Raw genomic sequence first — 27,262 nt, forward strand, 5'->3', positions numbered from 1 at the left:
CTGCAGCGACAATCACTGTGGGAAAAGCTGAAGAACACGACTCAAATGGGGCCTAACACATCGGCGTTAATGCATGTTCGGCACGCGCACAGTCCACAAAGGCATCTTATGTGAAAAGGAAGTGCCAGCTTAGATCGACTTCGTGTGAACAAGATGAAAAGATTACAAATTCAATGACATCCAAAGCATTCTGAGTGAAAAGCCGAGCCGTACGCGACACAGATACACGTGGTTGTCACATGCATGGAGACGTGCGAAAATGAAGTCGTAAACTTTCACCAATCTCAACATCGTTCACCACTGAGCACAGAGACAGCCGATCCGGCATCAGCAAGCACTTGTGAAGTGGCATCCTCAACATATACGATGATCTGGTTAGCAGGAAAAAACTGAGGCCTTGAAGCGATCGACACCAGCGCATTTCTTGCCTCCGGAACTGCAATGGTCAGTTTACCGCTTGGACCGACTGGGCTCAACGGAGGATCGGGGAAACTGAACGGCGGCGGGCATACGGCGGAGTGCGTGGGCCGAAGGCGCGTTGACCGGGCGAGATATATTTAGGTGCTGGGCCAGACGAAACCAGGTGTGGTAATGGCTCATGACGAGCGTATCCTTGATTTCGGTCGCGGTCACGTGCGCTGAAGTTGCGCCTATAGCAAAAGCGTGCTACATGGCAAGGAAAGTGGCATAAATAGTAGATTGGCTTGTTGTCCGCAGTGAACCAAGAGTGTTCAGGCGGTGCTGCGGGACGCACAAAGGGTGAGGGACAGCACGTATATGCGACTGCACCATGTGGTTGCCTGGTATTCGCGGCATATGAAGCAGGAGGCTTGCCTTTGATTTCAGCGTAGATAAGAGGGTCGGATACAGGTTTATGCTGTTGTACGATAGGCATTAGCCATTGGGTATGTGGCAGAACCTCGGAAAATTGAAGTTGGGGGACCTGTCGAACCGCTGGAGCAAGTGGTTGCGTAGGCCCCGGAATGCAGGTCACAAGGGACAATTGACGTGCCACTTCCTCACGAACTCACTGCTGTATTTGTTGCAGTAACGAACTGTGGTCAACAGAAGCATCACGAACAGCGATAGCCGAAAAGCTGACTGTATCAAAGTTAGAACGCCATGTTGAAGCTCGCCTTACCTTGGTCAGACCTCAACTACTCCGGCTACACTATGGGGTTTTTTGAAAATGAGCATGTGGTAGGCGTCGCCCTTGATTCATCTGATTATTTGCCTTAGTTCGTCAGTTTGCGACATGGCTGCATAAACGCGCCGCAGCAGTTTACGACATCCACAGTGCTGGCTGTAAATATGTCACCTAATTGCTGGCCGCGACCGCGCAAGCGCTCTATTTGCGGAGAGCTTGCGTGCAGAGGGTCAGCCGAGTACTTCCGCAAAGCTCCTGCCAAAAGACGACCAAGTTACAATGTTAGTTTCTTGGCTACGAAAGCTTATATGGGCCACATTGCTCAAGTAAAATATGGCATTGTATAGTTTCGCGGCGCCGTCCCACTTGTGCCCACTCACTTCTTCGTAGAAAGACAGCCATTCCTCCATGTCGTGGTCTTTGGTGCCGCTGATTATAACAGGTTCTTTCTTCGTTGGAACGCTGCAAAACATTACTTGTAGAGACTGGAGGTAAGTACGGTACGGAGTTCCAGCGTGAAGACGGAAATCAGCTGCCTCCACAAAATACAGAACACATTCAGTCAAGGCGTGATTTATCACAACGATCAAGCAGCATGAAAGCAGTCCGGTCAAAGGCAAAGCAGGGCGAGTGTCTTTAAAGGGACACTAAAGCGAAGCAATAAATCAGTTTAGGCGAATGAAGCATTGTCTGAGAATCCTGCGGGCAGTCATTTAAAAAAATAGTTTATTATTAGCTGAGAAAATGAAGGTCCAGGTATAAGTATTTGAATTTTGCGCCAAAACCCCAGCGCCGACACGTCAGCGTGACGTCAGGGATTCCGAAGTATGTTTTCGCATATGGGCCGCTTTGGCTCAATAAACGTTCCCGAAACTTGCCATGCTTAATATTTGGTTCTTTTAGAACATATTGTTACGTAGGAAGACACCGACGAAAAGCTATTTACAAGTACATTTACAAGGCAATACGCCGCAGTTGACCAAGAGGCAACAGCCCGCGCTAGCTTCCAATCGTCGTCTTCGTCTTCTTCCTGCTCGGCTTCCTGCCGAGAATACACCAGGATCACGGGGAGCGGAGAGGGTGATGTAGGTAATCGAAGTGGCAGCAGGTGTCGGAGCCGGTGGAGTCGGGTTGGCGTCGCCGGGAGCCATGAAGGTAGGCTCGACGTACCGTCCACTGCGAAGCTCCGTGACGAGGTACAGGGAACGTCCACATCCACCAAATATGTTACGTAGGAAGACACCGACGAAAAGCTATTTACAAGTATATTTACAAGGCAATACGCCGCAGTTGACCAAGAAGCAACAGCCCGCGCTAGCTTCCTATCGTCGTCTTCGTCTTCTTTCTGCTCGGCTCTTCGTCATTGGGAATACTACCCCGTAGCAATATTGTAGTCAATCGGTACCGCTATATATAATTAGTAGGCCCTAGAAGATGCCATCAATATCCACGACTTCACAACCCCCAGGTACGGGAACTTAAGCAGGCGTCACCACCCGTATTTCGTTCTTGCGCTTTTTCTGGCTTACCAAACGTCTTATCGTTGTAAGAGTGGTGTTTTTGGTGTTGAAGGACGGTAATTTACTGATGCAGAAGAAATCATTTTTCCACTTGAGGGTCCCTTTAACAGGGCTCATTACCATCTTTTGCAGGCTTTGTAAGTATGCTACACTTACTATTAAGGGTACTTTTTATATGAAGACCCTATATACGCCTAGTAGGTTGTACATACATGTGCAAAGCAAGCATATGTTCGCAAGAAGATGAAGGCTTCACGTTGCTGTAGTTTGGACTTTGTCTTCTCAGGACGTCGGCTCCCGCGACATTCCTTTATGGACCACTATTCAAGGACATCAGAGATTTTAAGGATTCTTTCGTTAAGAAAGGCTTGGCGCTGTCAAATATATCGAACTATTTTGCTTACTCAATAATAGGTCGAACATTTAGGTGAAGTAGAGGAAAAGAATGCCACAGGAAAGAAAAGAGTGCTATCTTGGAAACGTAATTCAAATTATGTATTCAAAAAACGGCATATTACTGGCTGGCAAGCATTCCAGGTAAGTATGCAATTAAGTGCGAGATAAATAGGGAAAGCTAGAGCTTGACAGCTCTTATATAGCTTGCAATCAAGCGATCCTCGATTACAACAAAAGGTGAATAGAGACAGTGGCTGTCTGTGGGGTGAAGGGGGCGAGCGCAACCTCCCCCCCCCTTTTATATACTTTTTGGTTATGCTATGTCACTTTAACTGTACGAACAAATGAACACAAGGAGCGTGTCGCGTTCGGAGAGAAAGATTTGTACAAAGGAATCATGCCTTGCGAGACAAGTATAATGGAATGGTCTGCACAGTCCGCTTCGACCCGACTTTAGACAGAAAAAAAACATTCAATGCGCCGGTGAGGGTCGGAGACTGGCGTGGGTTCCTTGCATCCATCGAATACTCCTGTTGTCGTCGCCACCTGCATTCATATTTTTCGGCGTGGATAGCCTCCTGTATAGCAGCTATGCTAGTATCGCATTACTAAGCACTTCTGGCACCAAGACTTTCCATGAAAGCTATGTGATGTGCAAGTGTCGTTAGAACATTGCGGTACCACCGCAGGCGCGCTTCCAGGGTTTTGTATACACAGCCGCAACACGTCACTCACTGGAGAGGGTTCTGACAGAACTATCTCAAGGGAAAACTTCCGCAGCGTGTTACACTCCTATAACATGTGAAAGAGAACTCCTGCTGTGCACTTGGTAATACGATCGGAGTGGTCAGATTTCTTTCAAGCCATAACGAGCCCCAATGTGAAGTAAATGTATGGCTAGCCGTTGTCTGCGAGCTTCGAACTCCGCGCTACGTTGCCGTCTGGCATCCTCGCATTTCTGCTTTCGCAGTTCGGCTTCTTAGGCTCGTCTTTCAGGCTTAACTTTTAAGTGTTGATGGCATCTTCTAGGGCCTACTAATTATATATAGCGGTACAGATCGACTACATATGAATGTACTTCATGCACTTGTATAGCCAAGTAAGTCTTGCGTCTACCACGTTTTCCTCTGATTTACGCTGCACCCTATCAGCAGGGGAAAGAAAGAGTCGTGGTTGAATGCCTTCCTGACGTAGCTTCGCCTGTCGCACCTTGTTTCTCGCTTGGCGAGCATCCTTGGCCGTAGCGTACTTCCAAGGGGTTACGTAATGTTTTAGTGATGGTTCAGATCACTCTTAGTGAGCGTGCTCTTTATAGAAGTGCGTACTGTTATATGTTGTATGGTTGATTTCATTGACCGTGTAGTGTTCGCTTTACATTGTAGCGCTTGTAGCATCTGCCTTAAATGGGTATGTGCCACTGCATGTTTAAAGCGAAGCTGGTATGGCTATGGTTACGTGCAACATTAATAAGCGCGAGCAAGACCAGTTATCATTACCAATGGCTCGTGCCACTGCTCGCGCGTTCATCGTCTTTTTCCACAGCTGGCTGTGTTGTCGCTGATCATGCCAGCATTCCCACACTACCCCTCGTGATCCTGCCAGTGCTCGCGCCATCGTCATTGTCTTCTTCGATAGCTCACTCCGATGGCACTCATCATCCCTGTCTTCGCAATTACTGCTCCTCCCTCTGCGAAGGTGCAGGCGGCACTGGCCCACTGCCAGTAGCAGTGGTGATTTCGGTGTGAAATTCTTAGCTTAAATGCGTCGCGAAATAAAAGGACGAATATATATAACGAATGGTTACAACGAAAGTATAGCACTAATGAGCGCAAATGCATATAAACTGTGTGTGCATACCCTTCATCAGACAATAGGCAAAAGACAATAGACAAAGACAGTAAATGTGTTCCTACTTTTGTCCAAATTCTCCCACCTCTTTGTCGTGTGCTACATAGTTTCGCTAGTCATCCACCTTCACAGAGTGGAAAGGCTGATGATTTCGCTTGCTTAGGGGGGCTACGAGTCATTTGCTTACAGGCGCATGAGCCATTGCTCGTGATGATAGTTCCTTTACCACTCGACCAGACGCCGCTTTTTTTTTTCTTGCGTGTGAGTGGTTGCAGCAAGCCACTTAAGGCTTTCGCACTAATAAAAGGGACTATTATTGTTTCCCTTTTAGCCGTCGTTCCCGTCAATGGAAGCAGAAGCCTAACATTACCCATACTTAACAGAATCCTCTACCATTCCACCTTGATCGCTCGCAGTGGTTTACAGACTACATTCCCTTACCAAGTGTTCCTTATCAATCACCCAGACTAAGAAAACATACTCAGAAAAGCTCTCGCCACATTGCATGCCGTCATATTTCCTTTAAACGTAACTGGTAAAATGGAATGTACCGTCCCCATTTAGTCGCCGTTACTCTGCCCTAGAACCCTGCAGTGGCGAGTCCTCGCCCACCACGCGGAAGGAGGTGCGTGCTCGCGCCCCTAGTTGAATGACTGAAACAGTTTTTTTTTAACGCGACAGCGTTAGGAACCCGGTGTCACAGAAATTTCGGTGTTAGTGGCAGCGGATATATTTAGGCATTTATATATAACACGTCTTGCCATATGAATGTACTACATGCGGGTAATATTGCCAGACTATTCTATCACTAAAGCTCCTCAAGCCTTGTCTTACTTTCTTGACAAAGTTCTTTCTCAGAATTTTGGGAATGGAAGTCCACAAACAAATGTCATGAAAGAAAACACCGACAGAGCATGCCTTTTATGTTAAATCTGCTGAGACTTAAGTATTCAAAAGTGCGAAACAGTAACAGAAATCGGAAAGTTACGTATATTTTTTGGCGCGGCTGTGCACAAACTCCAGAATCGATCCACGCGACAGGCCACGTTTCTACCAGAAAGCTCGCCTTCGTGCATAGAGTTAGCCGCCAGCGTTGCCAGGAAAACATTACGCTTAAATAAGCTGCAGCTGCCGGGAAACGTGAGAAGCAGTCACGCATCTGTGAATGCTATCCCGTTCCAGTCTTAAAGACGAAGTTTAAGCGTGCCCACCCCTCCTACATTTTTCTAGCTTATGGTCGGTAATATTTAGGTTTCAAGCGGATATTCTCCCGTATACGTAGAATATTTCTGAAAATGGGAGATTGACACCTGCCCACAGAGAAGGTGAAGAAGAACTTCGAGTTTTAACAGCGTGAGAAAGCGGTGACAACGAGGAAAACATACGTAAAAGAACACAGCGTTAGAATACATCAGTGCGTATGTGCTACTTTCCGCAGTCCTTTCCCCGTTAAGCATTAAACAAGTCGCACGAGCTTGGCCAAATAGAACACTCCTCAGCAGGCTCGACAGTAATTCTTGCTGCTGCAAAGTCCATCGTAACAAAACATCGGGGCACTCTTTGGAGCGGCAACAAATGCAGGCCAGCGGTTGTCAATAGACAGCCAGCTTCGCACTCACTTGGGGTTGCTAACCTTTATTTCATTGCGATAAGTTAATAGTAATGATAAGTTCTTGCGCTAGACTTCACTACAGTGTTTAAATCTGGCAGAAACATCTGGTGCGCAACGCAGGATGCGCGATTGAGTAATTAGGGATATCAACGATCGTTGAAACAGTGTTCACTATGGGGTCATCAAGTTGTGCACAAAATTTTGTCGTGTTTCTTGTTTTATTTTGCCAAAGAAATAATTTTTTTTACTCTTCTTCTATCCCTATCTCTCACCCCCTTCCCCTCCCCCCACCCCCCAAAAAGGCGGGGTGCTGCGTGAGGTGTCTTCAAGAAAAATAAGAGTATAAGTTATTTGCCCCTTTTACCCTTCTCCCCCTCCCCGTCCAAAACAACAACAGTCAGGCATTGCCGCTACTCTTCATTATTTTGTCACTTTGTTTTTTTTTCTTGCCAAAGAAAAAGCTTTCTACCCTTGCCCTACCCTCTCCGTAATTCGGTTTCTCTGGCCCCCTCCCCTCTAAAGAAAAAACGCAATGCCTGGCACTGCCATTGGCTGCAGACCTCTGGGAGAGCCGTTTTCCTTACAGTGAGATGAAAAAAAAAGACGTTTGGAATAGCGAGTTTGACACGGTCGACTTTCAGTTCACTGTGTGCTCTCGCCGCTTTCGCCGAAGGTGTCCTAACGGCGCCCGTCGTAAGAACAGTATTATAAGTACTTACAACGCGATTGCAAAAGGTGCCCTATCTGTTAGGTTAGATCATGTTTTCTTAGCCAAGCAAAGGAGAATTTGTATTCGTGCAGTGATAGATGTTCGTACTTCATTCTTTTATTTCGTTTTCTTGTGAAGAGTACAGGGATTACAGGGCCGCTATTTTGTAGCGATGCCTTATGCCTTATTCTATGCTATTCTTATCATCCACCACACACGGCCGCCTGATCGCGTTGATAATGTGGGCAGACCGTCGCTCTGACCAGTGGCCAAGCGCGAAAAGCCTGAAAAAGCATAGAATCGGAAAAGGCATCGCTACAAAATACCGGCCAAGAAGTGTTGTTTGAACGGGCATTACTAAGCGAATATTTCTCAGGCCATTGGCGGAAGCATTATAGCTAATAAAGTTTCTTTTTTGCAGAAGTTGGTAGTAGTGTCTGTGGTTTCTTTTTTTATTATAAGCACGCAGTTCGATCTCACCCACGACGAGAATGTATGGAACATTATATCTTCGACAACAGCATCTTTCTACCGAGTAAGCATGGATCAAGTGGTCGTTCAGAGATGCTTGGCTGCCAGGACGCTTGCCAGTGCACAGAGGTAAAAAAATCAATATGGAGTTTCAAATATGTAGTCTATAACTGTATTAAGATGCTCAAATTTATTGTTTGCCCTAAAAGTTCGTAATCTCTTTAGTGTGCGCTAATTTCAGGCTAGAGACTCATGTACTCGTACACTGGGCTGACGCGAGATATTTTCCAGATAGATTTCACACCACCTACCGAAACAAAATCTGACATTACGTATAGCCAGCCTAAATGAAATTCGCGGCACCATTATCACTTTAAAACATATTCAAATATTTGCCAGCATTCTAGCATTCCTACAAGAAACCCTGTTACAATGATTTAGGAAAATTTGAGTTGTGTCTTTTTAAACGTTATGTGGCAACGTCTCCAGAGCAGTAGCCTGCAAAACTGCTACAGTGCTTACAGATGCCCAGTCCCAGTTCTGGAGCACTTATTGTTTGTGCCGATTAGAGCGGAACACAATATGTCGTGTTTCTAGCTGGTTAAAAGACAAACATTACGTAGTTGCGTCGTGATTTACTTTTATCTATAGCTAGGAGTCAAATCATTCAATTGCCACACAATCACGAGAACACAAGAACGTCCACACTTCTAGCGTCAAACGTGTAATACACCTGACACCATGCAATTGTGAAAATGTTCCCCTACAAAAAAAATGGTATGCATAAAAGTACACCTTGTATCCTTAAGCGGTATCTACTAAACTTTTTTTAAGGAACAATGGAGTACAATAAAGCGATGCTGGCCAACGTCTACTCCCCAGTTTTAAGGTCATATCGATATTTTTTTTTACATGTCTTCGGCTCTCTAATAAAGATAATCATTTACGGCTTCACTGCCTTATGGTTTTCTCTGTTTTAGCGTTCTGCCAGTGCAGTCGCTTTTTTGCTTCCAGTTGCTCGTTGTCGTCGCGTAGAAGCGCGATACAGTTATTAAACGTTTGATCTTCTTTTCCACATAATAAGTGACTTATTGTGACTTCAGTATTATTCGTGCTTTAGCTAACTGGTTTTCTGATTAACGATTTGAAAAAAAATTGTATTGATTAACGACCATACACGTTCGAGCTCGGCGTCTAAACCCGGCCCGCTAATTTGGTACGAGAGTAGTGCAGCCGAATATCTTCCAGAGAACGACAGAAACACGATGCGCTATTGTGTGGTTCCATTGACAGGCGTCACGCGATATTCGGGGTGAAAATAAACAAGATTACTGCGCGATAATTGCAGTAATAGCTGTGTCTTACCAGTACTCACCTACGGGGCAGAAACTTGGAGGCTTACGAAAAGGGTTCTACTCAAATTGAGGACGACGCAACGAGCTATGGAAAGAAGAATGATAGGTGTAACGTTAAGGGATAAGAAAAGAGCAGATTGGGTGAGAGAACAAACGGGAGTTAATGACATCTTAGTTGAAACCAAGAAAAAGAAATGAGCATGGGCAGGACATGTAATGAGGAGGGAAGATAACCGATGGTCATTAAGGGTTACGGACTGGATCCCAAGGGAAGGGAAGCGTAGCAGGGGCGGCAGAAAGTTAGGTGGGCGGATGAGATTAAGTTTGTAGGCATGACATGGCCACAATTAGTACATGACCGGGGTTGTTGGAGATGTATGGGAGAAGCCTTTGCCCTGCAGTGGGCGTAACCAGGCTGATGATGATGATGAATTGCAGTACATTGAGCACAGTTAGCTGTGACATCGTAAGTGTTCCGCCGACTCCACCACGTTTCATGATATATGCTTCCTGTTCTTGTTTTGCATCTGTCCGTCGTCTTTGCTCAAGCTCTCTTACCTGATAATATGCCTTTTTGTAGAAAAGCGACCACTTGAATTCCCTGAACGCTCGCTCGAAGAGTAGCCATGTTTTATTGTGCTGCTCTTGACAGATTCGCTTTCTACTTTCAATGTTTTTGCCCATTTATCTAAGGGCCATAGTTCGGAATGGCTAACTAACTAAGTAACCATTTTTTTCCTACAATGACACATCTGCGCAGAAAGGGCAAAATCACGTTCAGTGCTGGCAATAAAAAGAAAAAGGCACCAAAGCATATTTTATGTACACTTTAGGCGCCATTATGGCTTCTTTATTAGGTTTGCACGGAATATTACAGCTTCATCAAACTTTGTTTATTCTTCGCAGGACTGCTCTCATAGGCTCCTTCCTATTGGTTGCTGCATATGTTATTCAGTTATCCATGTCAATCGCCTTGGTACTTTGGTTTCGGGGCTGTGACCCTCAACTTTCAGGTGCAGTCAAGAGCTACGACCAAGTAAGCACCGTTTTTTTTTTCAACCTACAATTCAGTAATCAAATTGGCATTATGGCTCTGCAACTGAGCTTCAAGGTTGGAAAACTGAGGTTGCCAGTACGAAAGCTGCTTACGGGAAACTTATTGTGGTGGTGCACAAAATTGCATTGCGTTATCTAGCAAATATAAACAAATGACTGTTTACGTTTTGTTTTTGTATTTTTTTGTTTATAAGTCGCGGTGAATGGTGGTTTTGCGTTGCGCTGCTAAGCTTGTGAGCGCTGGATCACATATCGAATGCGGCGGCCCCGCATCGACGGGGCCGAAATGCAAGAAGCGTCATTGTACCGTGCAGTGGGAGCAGGTTAGAAGCCCCAGGTGGTCAAAAGATTCGGGGCTTCCAGTGTACACCACGGCTCATAAAGATATCGTGGTTCTCCCATGTCAAAAAAAATCAATGAAATGTACTCGTCTTTTTACTCTATTTTTTGTTATTTAAAAGCATCTTACCGTTGGACATATTACAAAGTGGTCTTTCGCACGCAATCGTGGAACCAACTGTGCGTTTCCTGGCGCATGAATGAGTGCCTGCGTAAACACACAAATAAGGCCAATCAGCAAGGAAAAGATAGCCATCTGTCACTCCATTGCGTCGATAGGGGATGGGTGCTATTTGTGAAAGCATACGTCATACTCTCAAATCAAAATTATGAGCGAGCACCACTGAATTGTTCCACAGCCAGAAGAGTGGCGATGCTCGTGCAAGCATTCCATGAATTTCGCTCACCCTGACCGAGTATTCATGTATATCAAAATTAATTAAAATTGTGAGGTTTTACGTGGCGAACGCAATATCTGATTATGAGGCACGCCATAGTGGCGGACTTCGGAAATTCGACCACCTGCGATTCTCTACCATGCACCTAAATATCGAAAATATTACATCGTTTATTTCCACGCATGCTCCCTTCACGTACTTTCTTTTTCTTGCGAAGTGGCACCTATATAGGCACCACGAAGGAATAAACGTTTGGTTGTTTCTCTTTTCCTTCGTCTGTGACACTCTCACCTTCGCCTATGCGCTGTATCTGCTCAGGTACACACAAAGCTGTTCAATCTTTGCCGTTGGGTTCAAAAAGAGCTGCAGGTTTTCTGTAATTGAAAGCACTTTCCATGTCCACAGAATTCTGAGCGATAAAATTTGACAAGCTGTTAAGAAATCTTCTTATACTGTGTTCAGATGTGGGATTGTTTACGATCATATATGCAAACTAAAATGATTCAAATTTAGAGCAATTATCAAAGTTAGAGAACGCAGTTCATAAATGACTGAAAGAATAGTAATGAAACTCGCTTCAGAAAGATATTCTTTCTTTAGGTTTTACGGAACATGCGCAGTTAAGCCGTCGTCTGCTAGAAAATGGCCCATCACCACCTCCGACATCCCTCGAGAAAATAAAGCTTTGTTGCGCAACAGCAAAATATCCGATCCCCCCAATCGAGTTTCGGCAAGTCAAACACGTGCAATTCACTTACGGTGAACGATGCTTGCCTCACGTGAGACACTTAGGGTAGGTGGACTACAAATAGGAAAAAAAAAGTTCGGGTTACCTTTTGTTTTTACTAAAATGCTTAAAAACGCAGTAAGAACTTCTTCTGGCTCCATATTTTCTTGGCTAGCAATAATGACGACACTGAAGCTAGCAGACCTATTAAATAAAATATAGTAATACAATTAACAGCTCACTCGTTTTCTCTCAATGATTGAGGCAAATAGAGTCAGATGGGGGGAGGGTGGCAAAGTGAGTCAACCTCCGCGAATATAACAAACGACTACAAGCCAAACAGCACAAGTATTTCGGCCGCGACGCAGGTTGGCCGAAACACTGGTAAGGGTCAGCCAAAGTTAGTGCGTGCAATTCTCACAGAGACCCTCGCAATATCTTCCTCTACAACATCTTCCAAACTAAGCATCGCCAGTCGCTTTTGGTGAAAATGCCGTGCCTGTAGCAGACTTTGTTTGACGGGCTCAAGAACACAATGTTCTCTTTCTTCTTCGCTTTCTTTGGCCTTGCTTTTGAACTTCTGCTTTCTGGAGCATCGAGAATTTGACGAATCTGATCATAGTAGGCAGATTGCCAAAACAAACTTGGCCATGTAGAAGACATTGTAGGTAACGCCAAACAACCATCTCTCCATTCCCAAAATGTTGTCTATGAGCTATCTTTATGGGATGTTTAAAACCATGCGTCGTCCTAGTGTTTTCTTTTAAAGCGCTTGGAAATCACACTGAAGTACTCTTCCGCAAGCCACGACAACACCTCATGGCACACGAAAAGCTTACGTGTGCCATGCACGAATGAATCGGGGTCACTGTCATGAAGCTTTCAGCCCTCTCTGCAACTCATTTTGAACCCAAGAAGTCACGGATGTGTTTCTTTTCTCCTGCGCGTTGTGTGCGCGTTGAGACGCTTGGTGCGTTTTCAGTTGCCCTGATTTAGCCACATTCAAAATGAAGGCAAGAACTTTCGCTCACAGGGAGTGCACAAAAAGGAACATTTCACCAGAGGGATTATCACGCTCTCTCGTTTCAACACGTTATCACTCTTAAGTGTATGTGCCAAATTTTTGTACCCACGATTTGCACTAGGAGTGTAAGCTGGCTCCGCTCATGGTCAAGGTGGGGGATAAAATATATGATTTTAACTACAGGCGTCACACTGTACTAAGGCGGGAAATTAGACTCGCCAAACTAAAGTACTAATTTATGAAGAAAGAAATACTCATTATTAGTACCTAAAATTGATTTCGTATTCAAATATAACAAATCACTTGGGAGTCCAAGAAATTTACTCTAGATGACTGCAAATACAGTTCTGCGATAACAACCTGTAGAATGAGTGACACAGTATCGAAAGCCATACTTGACATCACGATATGTACACGAAAAGGGCACGTAGCTTTTGCAAGATACGTACCACCTGTGAGTGCACAATTGACAGATTCGCACGGCAACAGATCAGTGCACATGTAGCATAGCTCTACGGATGATCAGGTAATACAGTGTTTACAAGAAATAACATTGGACATAAGTAGTGGACAACACAATCTATGAACGTTACTATAATGCATGTTTTGTCTATATGTGAAGCACCCAATTATTTTTCTAACAGATTTTGCCGTTTTACGTTAAGACATACCTTGTGCATTTTCCTGGATTCACCGGGATTTTCCTCGCTGCCATTGTGAGCGCCGCCACAAGGTAACGTTGCTCAATAATATTTCGTCAATGTATTCATGTGTGCAAAATCTTTTTTCTTTCTTTTGAAGACTATTCAAAGAATGTTCTTTTTTATTTTTACAGCTCCATATCATCAATCATAAATTCTTTGGCCACAGTCATATATATGGACATCCTACCTGCTTATTTCAAGGAAAATTCACATATCCGCTTAGTAACGCAATCTCTAGGTGCGTAGGTATTAACAGTTTCTATTTGTTGCATATTGCATATATTGCAGATGTTATTTTTACAGGACAAGTCACTAAGACATGAAAACCTTTATTTTAGATTGTAAATAATATTATCTGCTAGATATATGTGAATTTCTTATTACTAAGTCCAGTGCATCTGACAGCCAGTATACAAGTGACATCAAGAAGTTTACACCGAATGTCAAGTTGAATACATTTACGCTGTACAGGATCATCATACTGACGGCTGCTTGAAGGAGATTTGAAAACTCTTGGGGAGCAGCCACTTGTAAAGATCAACAAATAAATACTATCGTAATCGCAAGCGCCGCTCTAACGTACTACAACATTAACTTTATTCAACCGTCCTGACTTCAACTCAATAAAAATGGTATTGCCAATTCGACGTTTATGGAAGGAGGGATGGCGCATGGACCTTGCTCCTGACTTCGTTTGCTTCTTTACACTCTTCGCACTTCGGAAAACGTATAAAATATGAATGCGCGATATGGCACATTGTTTGATGAACAGTGCGTACATGAGTGCACATTCAGAAAACGCACCGCTTTCGTAAGCGAATCCCGATGCCACTACAATCGTTTAGGCAAGGATGTTGCACTGGCTTTTTTCCCTCTCCTCAGAGGACACATCGCCTCTATTTGCAATTTAGCTAAGGTAATAGTGTAACCATATACATTGTTGTAATCTCCTGTCTAGTTCAATACGACTGGGAGAAGTGCAGGTTTGATTACGGGCTGCCTTCAATAGCAACGGTCAACGTTGACACGGGGTTTATCTGCGATACCGGCTTCGTTTGCGGTTGCCCTACAAAAGTAAGCCTATTTGTTTGATGTTAAGGAGACAAAAATTGAGCATTAAATAATTTTTATCAATAAGCGCATATTCAGAGTCAGATGCACTGATGGCGTCCGTAGAAACTGATATGACGTGTTAAACCTAAGTTCTGCTAGAAAGGGACACCTGCTCTTGCTAGGTGTGGACGGAAGGCTATTGTTGGCGTTCGATTATAGGAGCTCCCGGGCTTATTCACTATTCATTTTAATGCAAACAGGAAACTACATGCCCATTTATTCTTGCAGGCGGGTTTTTTGTTGTTTCACTCAGCGACTGGTTACAAGGATTGTGTTCGAAAGGCTGCTTGTCCCTAGGGTCATCATCGTGCTACGCAAGTAGATCGTAACTACTTGCAGTTATTGGGTGACACGGTGGCAATGCCGGCTAGGTGCCACACGGTTTGTCTACAGTTAGTAACGCGTATCGCAAACCTATAAATGACACATCACAATTACAGAAAAACTTGGTGAGGCTTATTCAAGAAATAAAAAAAATCACTGCGGGCAAAAAATGTCGATCTGAACTGAATTATTTCCTTGAAAGTTCTTAAGTTTCTCGTAGAAGCGGAGAATAAAATTACGAGGTGCCTCTCAGAATTATCTGCCTCCTCATAAAACTATGGCGCTACAGCGCTGACAGGTCAGGTTTGGTTACACATTAACCACGTGATCAAACACTTTTACTACACAAATCTTTGGTCACGGCCGCATACAAAAAAATAAATAAATGAAACAAGATCGAGGCCTTTCATAGACGCATGATCGATGCCACCTTTGTATCTCTACTAAAGGACATATTTATTTGAAAAGTCGAAAAAACAAATTGCTACGAATAAATGATTCAGCGTAAAGCAGTAAGGTTTGTCTTTCCGAAATATTGCACAACTGACTACCCAAGCCAGCTAGCAATTGAACACAATTTTCAGACGTTGCAATTAGAAAGCAATATCCACATACATCAATTTTTTTTCTTAATAAAGGGAAATTGTCTCTTTGTTCACAGTCTTACATACATCCACTTACCGCCAGCAGAACAAGGCATTGTCACTCTGTGTCAGTACCACCTTACAGCGCCAGAACGAGCGTTTTAAGATATTCTTCCTTTCTTCGCTAACACAATAAGACAGTGGTACTATCTACCCATTGAACTGACCAGGATTGACTCCACTGAACATATATCTAATAAAGCTGGCTTAGTTTTTCGCGTTTAATTACCCAGTTATTAAGCCTGCTGCCATATTAACACGGTATTGTTTGTCTTGGTGTTGTTTTGCCCGTTTATTTACTAGTTATACATTTTTACTACTGAAGCTGTGTTGCATAAAATGAGTTGCTTCATTGATTGCATGTAGCAAACTCATTTTATGCAACACAGCCCGCATCATTATGCAATTAAAATGCAACAGAGCCCACAAATCATTTTATGCAAGACAGCCCGCATCAGTCCCAGACTGATCCCTCAGGACCTAAATAAAGTTCTTGATACCATACCTTTGCTTGTATGGTGTCCCATTTTACTTCTCTAACGTGCTTGACGCAATATCTTTGTGTTTTACATTGATTCTATCTATTCTCTTTAGTACAGTACATTACCCCTCCTGCTTGGCCCTTCAAAGCCGACACTATTTCATGAATAAACTAAAAAAATAAGCTTATTTAAATTTTTCGAGAGAAAGTGTCATTGAAAAGAATAAAAACCATCCTGAAAAGCGCGCAAGTCAGCTTTCAGTTTCTGTATACATAAAACATTAAAAAAATGTTTGCAGTCTGAAAGAAACCCACGATAGCCCACAAAAGGTGCCGTGGGACTAGTATCGTGGTGCTTTAGGTATCGCGAGATTTATTTGCAATATATTGCAATGGTGCAATAAAAATAATTATTAAATAGTGTTGTTTCTTAATTCACCCATGTAGCCTGATGTTTTTATTATGTTCTTTTTCTCAAGCATTTTTTCTTGGTGCGGTCATGACAGTGTACAGCTGTATATGTGTAAAGATGTGATCGGTGACAAAGGTGAGTGCTTTTGGATAGTCTGCTGCCTGTAATTCAAAATTTCGTGAAATAATATGCACGTCAACGAATAACTTCTATATATATACCGGAACCTCTATCTGTGTTTGACAAGCGATAGCAGTTTAAAAAGCACTTTCTTGGCTCCACCTAGATGTGTGACTATTCCGAAGTGCTGCGTTCTTGGAGCCTGACTAAAAGAAACATTTGTGTTGAATAGGTCGTGCGGCAACTTATACATTGAACATGCCTGCGATGTAGCGAAAAGCCAAGCTATGAGATATTTTTTCAATTATATCCTTATTTCCATTCAGGAAAGTGTTCAGTGCACCTGATGTTCCCGCTTTTTCATATCTTTATACATGTATGCATTTGAATGCTGCTCTCCGATACATCAGGTAGAAAACTGAAACAGATGTTTTGGATATATCCCCGAATTATTAGTGAGAATAATAATAAAGTGCCTCATCACAACAATCTCTATTGAATTAGTAATGGAAGATGTTACACTTGCTTCCGACGGTGTACTTATGTTGTAAGAAATAATTTCTTCCACCAAAATTAGTCGTCAGCAAGCAAAGAATGGCGCCCCCTTCTCCTTCTCTATTTTAAAAGTTTTCTCCCAGATACTGAACCTCATGAGCGTATAACGTTTCCAGCGTCTAGATCACTACGAATGTCTTGATCACAATAATATGAGCCATGCGGCTGTAGCACCCGACGCATTGCAAGAGTAATTAGGTTTCAATCTTGACGTTTCCTTTGAACTGCCAGTATTCCTTTCTCCTTGAACATATCAATAAAATACGTACAACCTGAATGATTGAAATTATTTATTCTTACTGAACTTACAGTGCACAGCAAAGTAACGTTAACATATTCGATTCCCTGCACTTTACAACATGTCTGGAAAATCAAATACTCTAGGAAACGACTAGCTGCTTTCAACTCCGTTTTGCCACAGAGTAAAATAATGAAAATGCGTAGGAGCGCAACAGATAGGAGCATTGGTCACACGCACTTTCAATATGTAAATTGTAGTAAGGCTTCTAAAGAATAGTTTGACGGTGAAAACGCATACATTCTTCTGATGTCCCTGAGGTGAAGCACGCCCACATAACACTGTGTTCATTATTCAATATAATAAGACATATGAAAAATGAAAAGTTGAATTTTAATGCTGATATGGCATGGCTTGGATAATATGTATTCTCATGAAGCATATAGTCACGCTTGACTTCTGCCCTGAAAATGTCACCCACTACAAAAACAGCTCAATTATGATGTCCAATTACAGGTATGTCTAAGCCGCTGGAATTTTTTCTTAAATGTTTAAAAACATCGTACCAATCTTATTAATGTTTGACTATAGAATCACTGGATACCAAATGCCAGGAAAGGTCTGATCTAAAATATTTCACTCGTGCAGAGAGTATCACGGCAGTGACATAATGAGAATTGTGTGTAATGAACATGAAAGATTCCTACTAAGCTTTCTTCCGTCCAGGCTATGATTATGGTCCACTCCGCCGCGGCCGGTCCATTGTTGGGCCTGCTGATTCTCGCTGTCGCATTCCCATTTGTGCACGCCAAGGTACGTAAGGGTATTTCTCTACTGCACTCTCTCGCTAGCGCTACAAGACTGTGTACTTAGGTATCTGAGCCCTCCCTCAAGCAATTCGTTTTTTCTTCTGTTTAGACATCTTCGAGAGTTACTTTGTAAGGTACAAATTTGTAAAACAAGTATTTTGATGTATACCCCTTTGTAGAACAGTAATTGGTTAAAAAAAATGATCCGCTATTCTCACTCGCGAGTTCCGAACACATAACAGCGGCAGTGATATTGCTGCTTATGGTACATTACGCACAATTTTTATTTATTTAAATAATAACCTTCAGTTAACGGTTGTATATCATTCAGTAATGAGATTTTACGTGGGCACACCACGATCTGGCTACGTGGCATGACGTAGTGAGAGATTTCCAAAATTTGGACCACCTGGGTTTCTTTAACCTGCGCCTAAATCTAAGTACACGGGGGCTTTCGCGCTTTGGCGCAATCGAAAGGCGGCCGCCCTGGCCGGGATTGAATCCCTCGACCTCATGCTTACCCAAGACCATAACCACAAAGCAACCTCCACGAGCATATATATATATATATATATATATATATATATATATATATATATATATATATATATATATATATATTTATATATAAATATATATATATATATATATATATATATATATTTATATATATATATATATATATATATATATATATATATATATATATATATATATATACATACACTTGTATTGACGCAATATAATGCAACTGTAAAACTGTGAATTACAAAACCAACTTGTTATTGGGCGAACTTATACCCACAAAAGCAAGTTGCACTCCAGGCACAGCAATAGCGATGAGCGCGATGCTGAGTTGTGCGTATCAGTATGCTTGGTAAGGTGCTCACTAATCCGTGTAGGGCTAGACGGGGTCAGATTTTAATTACATATTTAAATCCTGCAATTGGCAACATCGGAATGTTACGACTCTAATTCAAAAGAAAATCAGTGACTCTGCGAAAAATTCAGAATATCGGAGCGTTTCTAAGTCCAATAAACGTCGTAGAGATTTCAGGCGTCTCCATTTGACCACAGCCGATATATATCGGAACATGTCACTCCACTTCATACTAAGCTGATCTTCTTCGTACATTATATTTGTGTTGGCGCTTCATCGTACAATAAAAAATTTGTTCTAAAGCAATACTAGGCACAGTTACCAGGATGTGGTACCCGCTACAGTTTTTATGGGCTTTAGCTTATGTATTTCACTTCTCGCCGTACATCGGGGAGCCTTCAGACACAAGCCGCAATGTACAGTGAACCTCCACAAACTGCAATGTTCGCGGACTTAAGAGCTCTTGCTATAAATTTATTTTGACATTAAACTGCAGACTTGACATGTGCATATCCTTGTATTGCCTTCCAGCTACCCGCTAGAACTCAAAAACTGTCATTTCTCATAGCAATATCAGTCTTTCAAGCTTCTGTTTTTCGGAAATCTCAGAAGCAGCTGTTGCTGATTCCAGAGACCATTAGCCGGCTTATCACATCTGGAATAGCGAAAAAGTCAAATGTGCCCGCCATCATTCGCACTGGCAGGCGATTTTCTACATTTATACAAAGACTTACACGTTACTCCTGTAGCCCCTCGCAACGCTGTCACTTAGTAATTGGCTACATTTCATCAGGTAACATAAGCTGACTAGCAGACTTCCGTGGCCATGGAATTAGTTGCCGCAGTGAAGATGTCAATTTTGTTCTTTGCAGACACAAGGTAAGCAAGAATCAATGTTGGACCAAAAACCGATTTTTCTAAACCTAAGAAAGCAAAAGCACTGTATTCAGGGTCGGAAGAGATCTCGGAAGAGTATACAGATAAGGCTCGCAGCATAAAAAAATGTTTGTCGCATATTACCTATAGATAAATCCAAGTGCTAGAAAAGTGCACTACAGTACCTAGATCGGGGAGTCGGTACATCTGCAGTATTAATTACAGAGCGCACTAAAACACGGACAAAGAGAGACGAAACACATGCGCTTGCCTTTCGTCTATCTTCTTTGTTCGTGTTTTCCCTGTGCGCTTTAAGTAGCAATAATAATGAAGATGTTTACATCATAAGCACGAGATAGGTTACCTGAAGGCTTTGCAAATAACTTTTTTTTTATTTTGCCGTTATCCTGGCAAGTGACAGTACGTTGTGTGGATTTCCCTAGGGCGCCGGAATATCGACAGTGCTCACGTTCGTCGGTCAGTTATTCTTGGTGTGGCAGAGATTACGCGGTGGAGTAAGGTCACCCCAAATGGAAGTCACGCTTGACTTCTGCCCTGAAAATGTCACCCACTACAAAAACAGCTCAATTATGATGTCCAATTACAGGTATGTCTAAGCCGCTGGAATTTTTTCTTAAATGTTTAAAAACATCGTACCAATCTTAATAATGTTTGACTATAGAATCACTGGATACCAAATGCCAATTACCTTTTCTGAATTTTCAAACCCAAAATTAGTGACCATATTGCTGAAAGAAGATAACTGCAAGGAAGTGTTACATCTGTCCTAAGGAGAGAAGACACATTCCAGAGGAATGGTGATGACTAAAAATCACGAAACACGCCACCACTCAGTTGGTGGCGCAAAGTTTTTCAATGATAGCTTTCTCTTCATAAAGAAATAAATATTCGGACAACATTATAGGTATTAGGAAGCGCTCTTCTTGCACGATAAGCGACTGCAGCAGTAATTGACTGCGCATTTTGATTTTTTCTGTAGATGACTAGCATGGTATGAAATGAAGCGTTCAAGAACCAGTCTGAAAGCGCAAGGTTTAAGTCCAGTTCTACTTCTTGATAAAATTCTTGTTGAAGTAAAAATATATATTTTGAGTACCCTTCAATTGTCATAATAACAACCGCTGTTATTGTGAGCTCGCTCAACATTAAAAAAACACAAATGCCTAGTTTTTGGAATCAAAGCATGCATAGAAAGAATTCAGAAGGCAAGATCGTTTTTAAATTGTTTATGATTAGTGTTGCTACAGTAGGTACAACAGTTACGGATCACCTGCTACTGAAAAGTTTCTTAAAATATTTCATAATTTAGGCTTCCTGAAGGTTACCTGAAAGCAGCCAGAAATCGCAGAATATAGGAAGAAAACCGCTAAGTTCGCATCAATGTCACACGATGATAATTAGGCAGTACATGAGCATTGCCAATGTCCCCTAATACTCTCACTAACTTTGTTCTTCCACCGAGAACAAAATTATGCCTTCAAAATGCAGCCATCTATAGGGCAAATGCTAATTCGAGAAAGAGAATTTTAACATACAGCAAGCACTGAATTTTATGTAGACTCCGAAGAGCCGCTCACAGGTTAAACTTCTTTTTTTTTTCTTGCACAGGTTGCAGAATGATGGGAACCTTTTTCTAGTGTCTCCTTTCTGGGGAAGTTTCATTGGTTCTTTTTCTACGGTCCTGCTTGGAGTGCTCGCAAGTCTCGTCACTGGTATGTGCAGAGTCCTGCTTTAGGAGCGTCTGGCTGCGCAGATTATTTGCTACTAGCATTTATTTGAGCTTTTATAACCCCAGCATTGTTATCTGATGACACAATTCCAACTTTCTTTTCAGTCTAAGCAAACATTTCCTAATCAGGTATTATGTTACTGGGAAGATTGTTTTCTTCATTTAGTACATAGCTGCTATATTCTCAGGGGCTGGTTACTGATTTAATGTCTTGGGTGGAGAGACAGGAGATGGTAGATAAGAAATGGAGAGGATTTTTTGCGTGTATATGAAAGGACAGCGATAGCGTGCTGGCATTTTAGTGTCTTTTACCATTTTCTCGCTTAATAGCTGAGATCACAGTAGACTTTGCTTTTGATGTAGCTGAGAGAGGTAGCGCTTTGAAGCGCGTCGGGGCTTATGATTACTTTGCGAGCTCTCATAAAAACCTCGCTCCCTCTTCCAACTTTTACGTTCCCAGCTTGACCTAATTAGGCCTACCCGATGTGCAAAATAATTTATTTTAAAACCACATCGCTAGTGGATCTCAAGGGCCTTTTAGAAATTATTTAGCGTCCTTGGATTATTTTAAATCATGACAATTGCTGCTTAAACTGAACAGCCATGCGCATGCGTTGCAAACAGTAAACTTCTGAACAATGTATTTCTGCATACTCAGGTCTTCTGCGTGAAAAGCCATGAATGAAATCAGAGTAAATACATATACCCTAATTCGTTCTATGCTTGGATATGGCTAATTCCGTTCGCTGATTGTGAGTTCCACATGCAGTTGGTGCTGGCCACTACAGGTGACATTGCAGGTTATTGTAATAGGAAAGGTTTTTGGACCTCTTGCACATTTTACCCTGCATGTAACGAGTGGTTATGTAAAAGTTCCATGCTGGTGTATTCCTGAGAACCGCAGGAACATCGTCGGTTATACTTGAGGCCCTTGTAACTACCATTTCTTTACGCACAATCTTATGCAAGAAACCTATTTCGGCAGTGTGTCCCACCAAGTAACTATTGCACTAATTTGGCTGTTTTTTTCTGGCATTGTTTACTTGATAGGTTTTCTTTGTGTGAATTTAAAAGGCTTGTAAAATCAGCAAATTTTGGAGAATATTTTAATGTAGCAACACGTGTTCTCGCGCTCGGCATTTCCAGGGCATGTTTAGAAAAGTTACGGCATGTGCATTTTTTATTGTTGGAGCCCGACGTGGTCGTCTTGTTACAGATTTATCAGTAGTATTATTGACGGTATAAGCACTAGTTAGCGAAGTTTATATAACACCAACTTTACTCGAAACACAGTTCCTTGTTTACTGTATCCAGATATGCACTTTTAGCTGCATCATGGGACGCTGTTCTTCGCCCGAAAGTGCAGAACTATCTCAGCATAACGTTAGGCTTATCTACTAATCTAACCACAGGAGCTGTGACATAACCGTGGTGCGGTGAAATTGTTTTACTGTTCACTCGTTCATTGGTGTAATCTTCCAAAGGAAAGCCACGTATTATTCGTGCTTGGGCACAAGTTATTAAAATGACAATTTTCTTGTTTGTCGGGTAGAGAGAACTGTAGCATACAAAATGATGTACCAATCCGAGGCGAGCTGCATTATCTCATGATGTGGTTAAAAGCAACGCTCTTCTAGCCTGTGAAGTGCAGCTAGTTTCAGCTGAGTTTGTAAGTCTGTCAATACGAGTCCTACTCGTTTAATCTTCTTAATATATTTGTAGACGCAGTGGCACACATTGCGGGGTATTTTATCCATACAGTGTGCGCTAATTGCGGTGCTCGTCGCGCACAAAGAAGCAAAATTCAATACAACAAAACAACTCAATACTGCCTTCCAAATTGTTCACGTTTCATTGTGTCAATTATCGTCCAGGCTATATTTCAGCCTTTTTTGGGTGCCTCAGAAGCTGTCGTGCAACTTATCTCCACGAGTTTCACTAATTAAGCACCCACTAAAAGATAATTGGTGCTTCGTGCGTAACTTTATGTATATGATGCACATTCTCGGGTCGTCACTAAGGTACGTTACTTGTTACAGAGCACTGTAGAACGGATTACAGCGGTGGCGAAATGTGTTTGCAAATATTATCTAACGTGAGTTCAAGATTGTGACTACAGCTAGCAGTCAGATGAGGTTACCCTAATAAGGGACACAAATGTAACCTCATGGCGTGCCTTGGATTATTTACGCAGGGGAGTGCCGGAGCGCCAGTAGAAACGTCCTGCACGTAAACCGCCGCTTCGCGATAATGTGGCAGAAGTTAGGATTTATCAGTTCAACTGAAGGTGAATGGGTAAGCGTACCCTTGTTTTGTTGCACCTGTCTTCCTGAAAGTCAAAACAACTGTTAAAAATAATTAGGGGCCCCATTTTTAATTTGAGCAATATACTTTGATGAATCCGGAAAACTGCTTCTCGCGTGATTACACATAAATTTCTTAAGCGTTTACTCTCATCTATTTGGATAACGTTCGCACTACATAGCCTATATAGCCTACATAGGCTTAAGTAGTCGTTGTTAAAAAATCTTCATGCGAACAAAAAGCATTTCTATCATTTATATTTCTCGTTATATATATTTTGTCTTTGTTCAATGAGATAATGCATACCAAAAAAGTAGAAAACGAAAAAGCCCTCCAGACTCATCGTTCCTTATCACGCCTTAAACATGCACTAGTAACAATCAGCAGTTGCATTTTTAAACGTGAATTTTTTCCTCCCGCTACACATGACATGAACAACCTGCCACGGTTCGCATGCCTTTCTGCTCTTTTTTGCTCCTTCCCACAGAGTTTCTTCCTACAGTATGTAATTTGTCGAGCGCCGTATTTATGATTGAAAAACTTAACCCGTTTTTATTACTTTTTCTGAGTTGCTTCTGCATTGCTCAATATGCCTACACAGCAATGCAGAATATCGTTGCTCCTTCAATAATATCGTAGTATCGTTACTCCCCTTGCACCCACAATGCCCTAAAGTACAAAAATCAGTAATGGTATATAAAAATGGAATTTACAAAAAAGAAATTCTGCGGCATCAACTCGGCGACGCGAGTTCCGAGAACATACCTTTGGGCCCTGCTTCTTCCCCCCGACCTCCTCGTTACCAAATGCTGTTCACATTTCCCGGCTGAAGCCGTATTGCCCTTATAGACCCTGACCTTCGTTGCAAGTGCCAGCACGGTAATTCCACCACCGAAGGTTGATGTTTTGGAGTTATTCATAAACGGATGGACGCCAGGTTTCCCAGAGCGACGAAGGCGACGATGAGGCCGCTTACACATGGCTCGAATCAGACATCGTCTCTTGCCCTAGCTTTCCTTGTAAATATGTTGTAAATATATCCTTCGCCTACATGTCACTGCCGTCACAGTATTGATGTAATAAAAGGTGAGCATGACTCATCTAATTAATTCATGCAGGCTAGTTGATTGCTTGCCAAGGTCCCGTTTTAAAGGAAATGCCATTAAATCGTCATCATCATCATCGTTAGCGTCGTAGCGTGCCACTTGTGATGCGAGACGCATGCAGCGTAGCGTATATACACCGTTTTTATGCGAAGCATATTACGAGAGCTCAACCCAGCTCCTCAGGCGCGGCGGTGTCGCCTTGAAACCACGTGACACCGTGACGTCACGACAGAGGAGAAGTGGCTTTGGCTCAACTCTTGCGTGACGGGCTGGGTGGGAATCGAACCAGGGTCTCCGGAGTGTGGGAAGGAGACGCTACCACTGAGCCACGAGTACGATGCTTCAAAGCGGTACAAAAGCGCCTCTAGTGAATGCGGTGTTGCCTTAGAAACGAGCTGTTTCTAAGGCGTGCGTCTCTTGCTCAGGCGCAGATTTCGTTGCCGCGCCGAACGCTGCTTTGCTCGACGCTCACCGCGTCCAATGCGGGGCGCGTAGTCGCTGCCCTGTAGCCCATTGTCTTACACCCCTTGGCGGGTCGACGGGAACGCTGTCGCGTTCCACTCTTGAATGTGAAGCAGTAATGCATGAGTTGCTTCTTCGTCTAGCCTAACCAAATATAGCCAAGCAACAGCAGTTCACCAGGCTAAACAGTGGTTCAACAACTAAAATAAAGGCTAGTATGCTTCGCATCCTGGGCTTAACCTTACCTAAGCCACAGCCATTTTTTTTTTCGTAGGCACCACCATATTGCTACGCAGTGGCGCCCTCTACGAGCAGTCGGCAGGCTTGCTTGGGCGAGCGCTCCGTTGTGCATGGCAGGTGTCTGTTGTCTGGTGTGCATGGCAGTGTCTGGTGTAGTTTTTGCGCTTGCATGGTACTTTTAGTGTGACGTGGCGTCTTCTACGTGGAAAACGATTCTGTGAGACGTACTGAAGTGCTTTAAGTCGGTATGGCCGGACTTTCTGCTGGCGGTGAGGCGGACGAAGCCAGCAGCGCGATTTGTGCGCGCATGTTTGAGCCTTCAATCAGCCTCGGAGGCCAATTGTGTATTTCTGAAAGTTCTATTCATTATTGTGACGTTATTGCAGTATTATCTGCTAGTTCTACGCTGTGGTTTAGGACCAACGAAACACGCGACGATCATAACAGCATGGGTACAGTTCTGCTACGTCAAGAGCTGTGCTGTGATACTTTTACAAGCGTTCAAAGTATTAGTTGCATATCAGAGTGCGTGAGTACTTGGTTCGGTGGATCAGGTACACATGAATAAAATAGTTTTCGTTAATACCTTTCAGTGTGAACTATACCTATCCAGCAAAGTGACCGTTTACAAACTGCCCGAGCCGAGCGTCCTCAGCAGTTGTAGGTGCTGGATTAAATATATATTTCTTCTGTATAGCACTTGGTCCAAGCATGCGGCATCAAATTTCATAGATGTATAATCGTTGTGCGGCGTGACTGTGCGAAGTTGTACTGCAGCGTTAGCACGTTTTCTCTTTCTTTTTCGAGAAAGAGGATGATAAGCAATTTTTTTTCGAGTTGTGTTTGTTACGTTCTCTACGATACATTCACACGTATTACGGAAATTCTGCCCTCAAAAATAGCCATCACATTCTTTTCATGTGATTCCACTCGAATATTTTGGCTTTACACTGCAAAAAGGCAATGCGGAAGCGCATAGCTTATATATGTATCATGCTGGTTCGCCAGCCGCAGTGATCGCTGTGTTGAGCAGCGGCATCGGCTTCATGCAGTAAGCTAACGTAAACTTATAGTAATTTCAAGTCTACTAGACTTTAAATGCTTGGGAACGATGCTAGTGTATCACAAATATTTGATAGCGCCTGCTGCATAGACGTTTCATGATTGCCTTAGGCTGGCCGGACATTAGCATGCGCTCTTATGTTGTAGTCCTGAACCAAGCGATCAGATAGTGAGCAGATTTATCACTTCATGCTGGCAATACAGAGACGCCGGTTCTCTGCGTTGAATTAACACGGATATACGCAAAATAGTTCACGACACATGCACACATCGAGGCTGATAATACCCGCCACATCTTCGCGCACCCAAGACATATTTTCGCGTATTGTAGTTACCAATGCACCGAAAGGCTTCTCTGACGACCTTATATGAACGGGTATTGCGTAAATATCACAAAGCACGAACTAAAACACCCCGAAATTCCTGTTCCGCAGCACACGACACTAATACTTTCAAGCAGATCCGCGCCGGATCGCACAAGCCAGAGAGGAAGAAGTATTATACTACTTTTATTTATTTATTTTTTATTTATTTAATAATACCTCAAGGGTCCAAAATAGGACATTACATGACGGGTGGG

At 42.8% G+C, this 27,262-nt stretch overlaps 1 protein-coding gene across 1 annotated transcript in view; it reads left to right on the top strand.

Annotated features, from left to right (window-relative positions):
* The first annotated feature begins 2,239 nt into the window (after nucleotides 1-2,239).
* LOC135909525 (uncharacterized) overlaps nucleotides 2,240-27,262 on the top strand; it is a 106,904-nt gene continuing 81,881 nt past the window's right edge. Inside the window, exons 1-10 of the mRNA XM_070539366.1 lie at nucleotides 2,240-2,302; nucleotides 7,695-7,832; nucleotides 9,965-10,094; nucleotides 13,247-13,335; nucleotides 13,438-13,544; nucleotides 16,348-16,415; nucleotides 17,920-18,006; nucleotides 20,202-20,365; nucleotides 21,388-21,491; nucleotides 23,703-23,803. Coding sequence (XP_070395467.1) covers nucleotides 17,923-18,006; nucleotides 20,202-20,365; nucleotides 21,388-21,491; nucleotides 23,703-23,803 — 453 coding nt within the window. The 5' untranslated portion in view covers nucleotides 2,240-2,302; nucleotides 7,695-7,832; nucleotides 9,965-10,094; ... (2 more) ...; nucleotides 16,348-16,415; nucleotides 17,920-17,922. The remainder of the gene's footprint in view (nucleotides 2,303-7,694; nucleotides 7,833-9,964; nucleotides 10,095-13,246; nucleotides 13,336-13,437; nucleotides 13,545-16,347; nucleotides 16,416-17,919; nucleotides 18,007-20,201; nucleotides 20,366-21,387; nucleotides 21,492-23,702; nucleotides 23,804-27,262) is intronic.

This window comes from Dermacentor albipictus, chromosome 5 (assembly GCF_038994185.2).
Source record: "Dermacentor albipictus isolate Rhodes 1998 colony chromosome 5, USDA_Dalb.pri_finalv2, whole genome shotgun sequence".
Taxonomy (NCBI): domain Eukaryota; kingdom Metazoa; phylum Arthropoda; class Arachnida; order Ixodida; family Ixodidae; genus Dermacentor; species Dermacentor albipictus.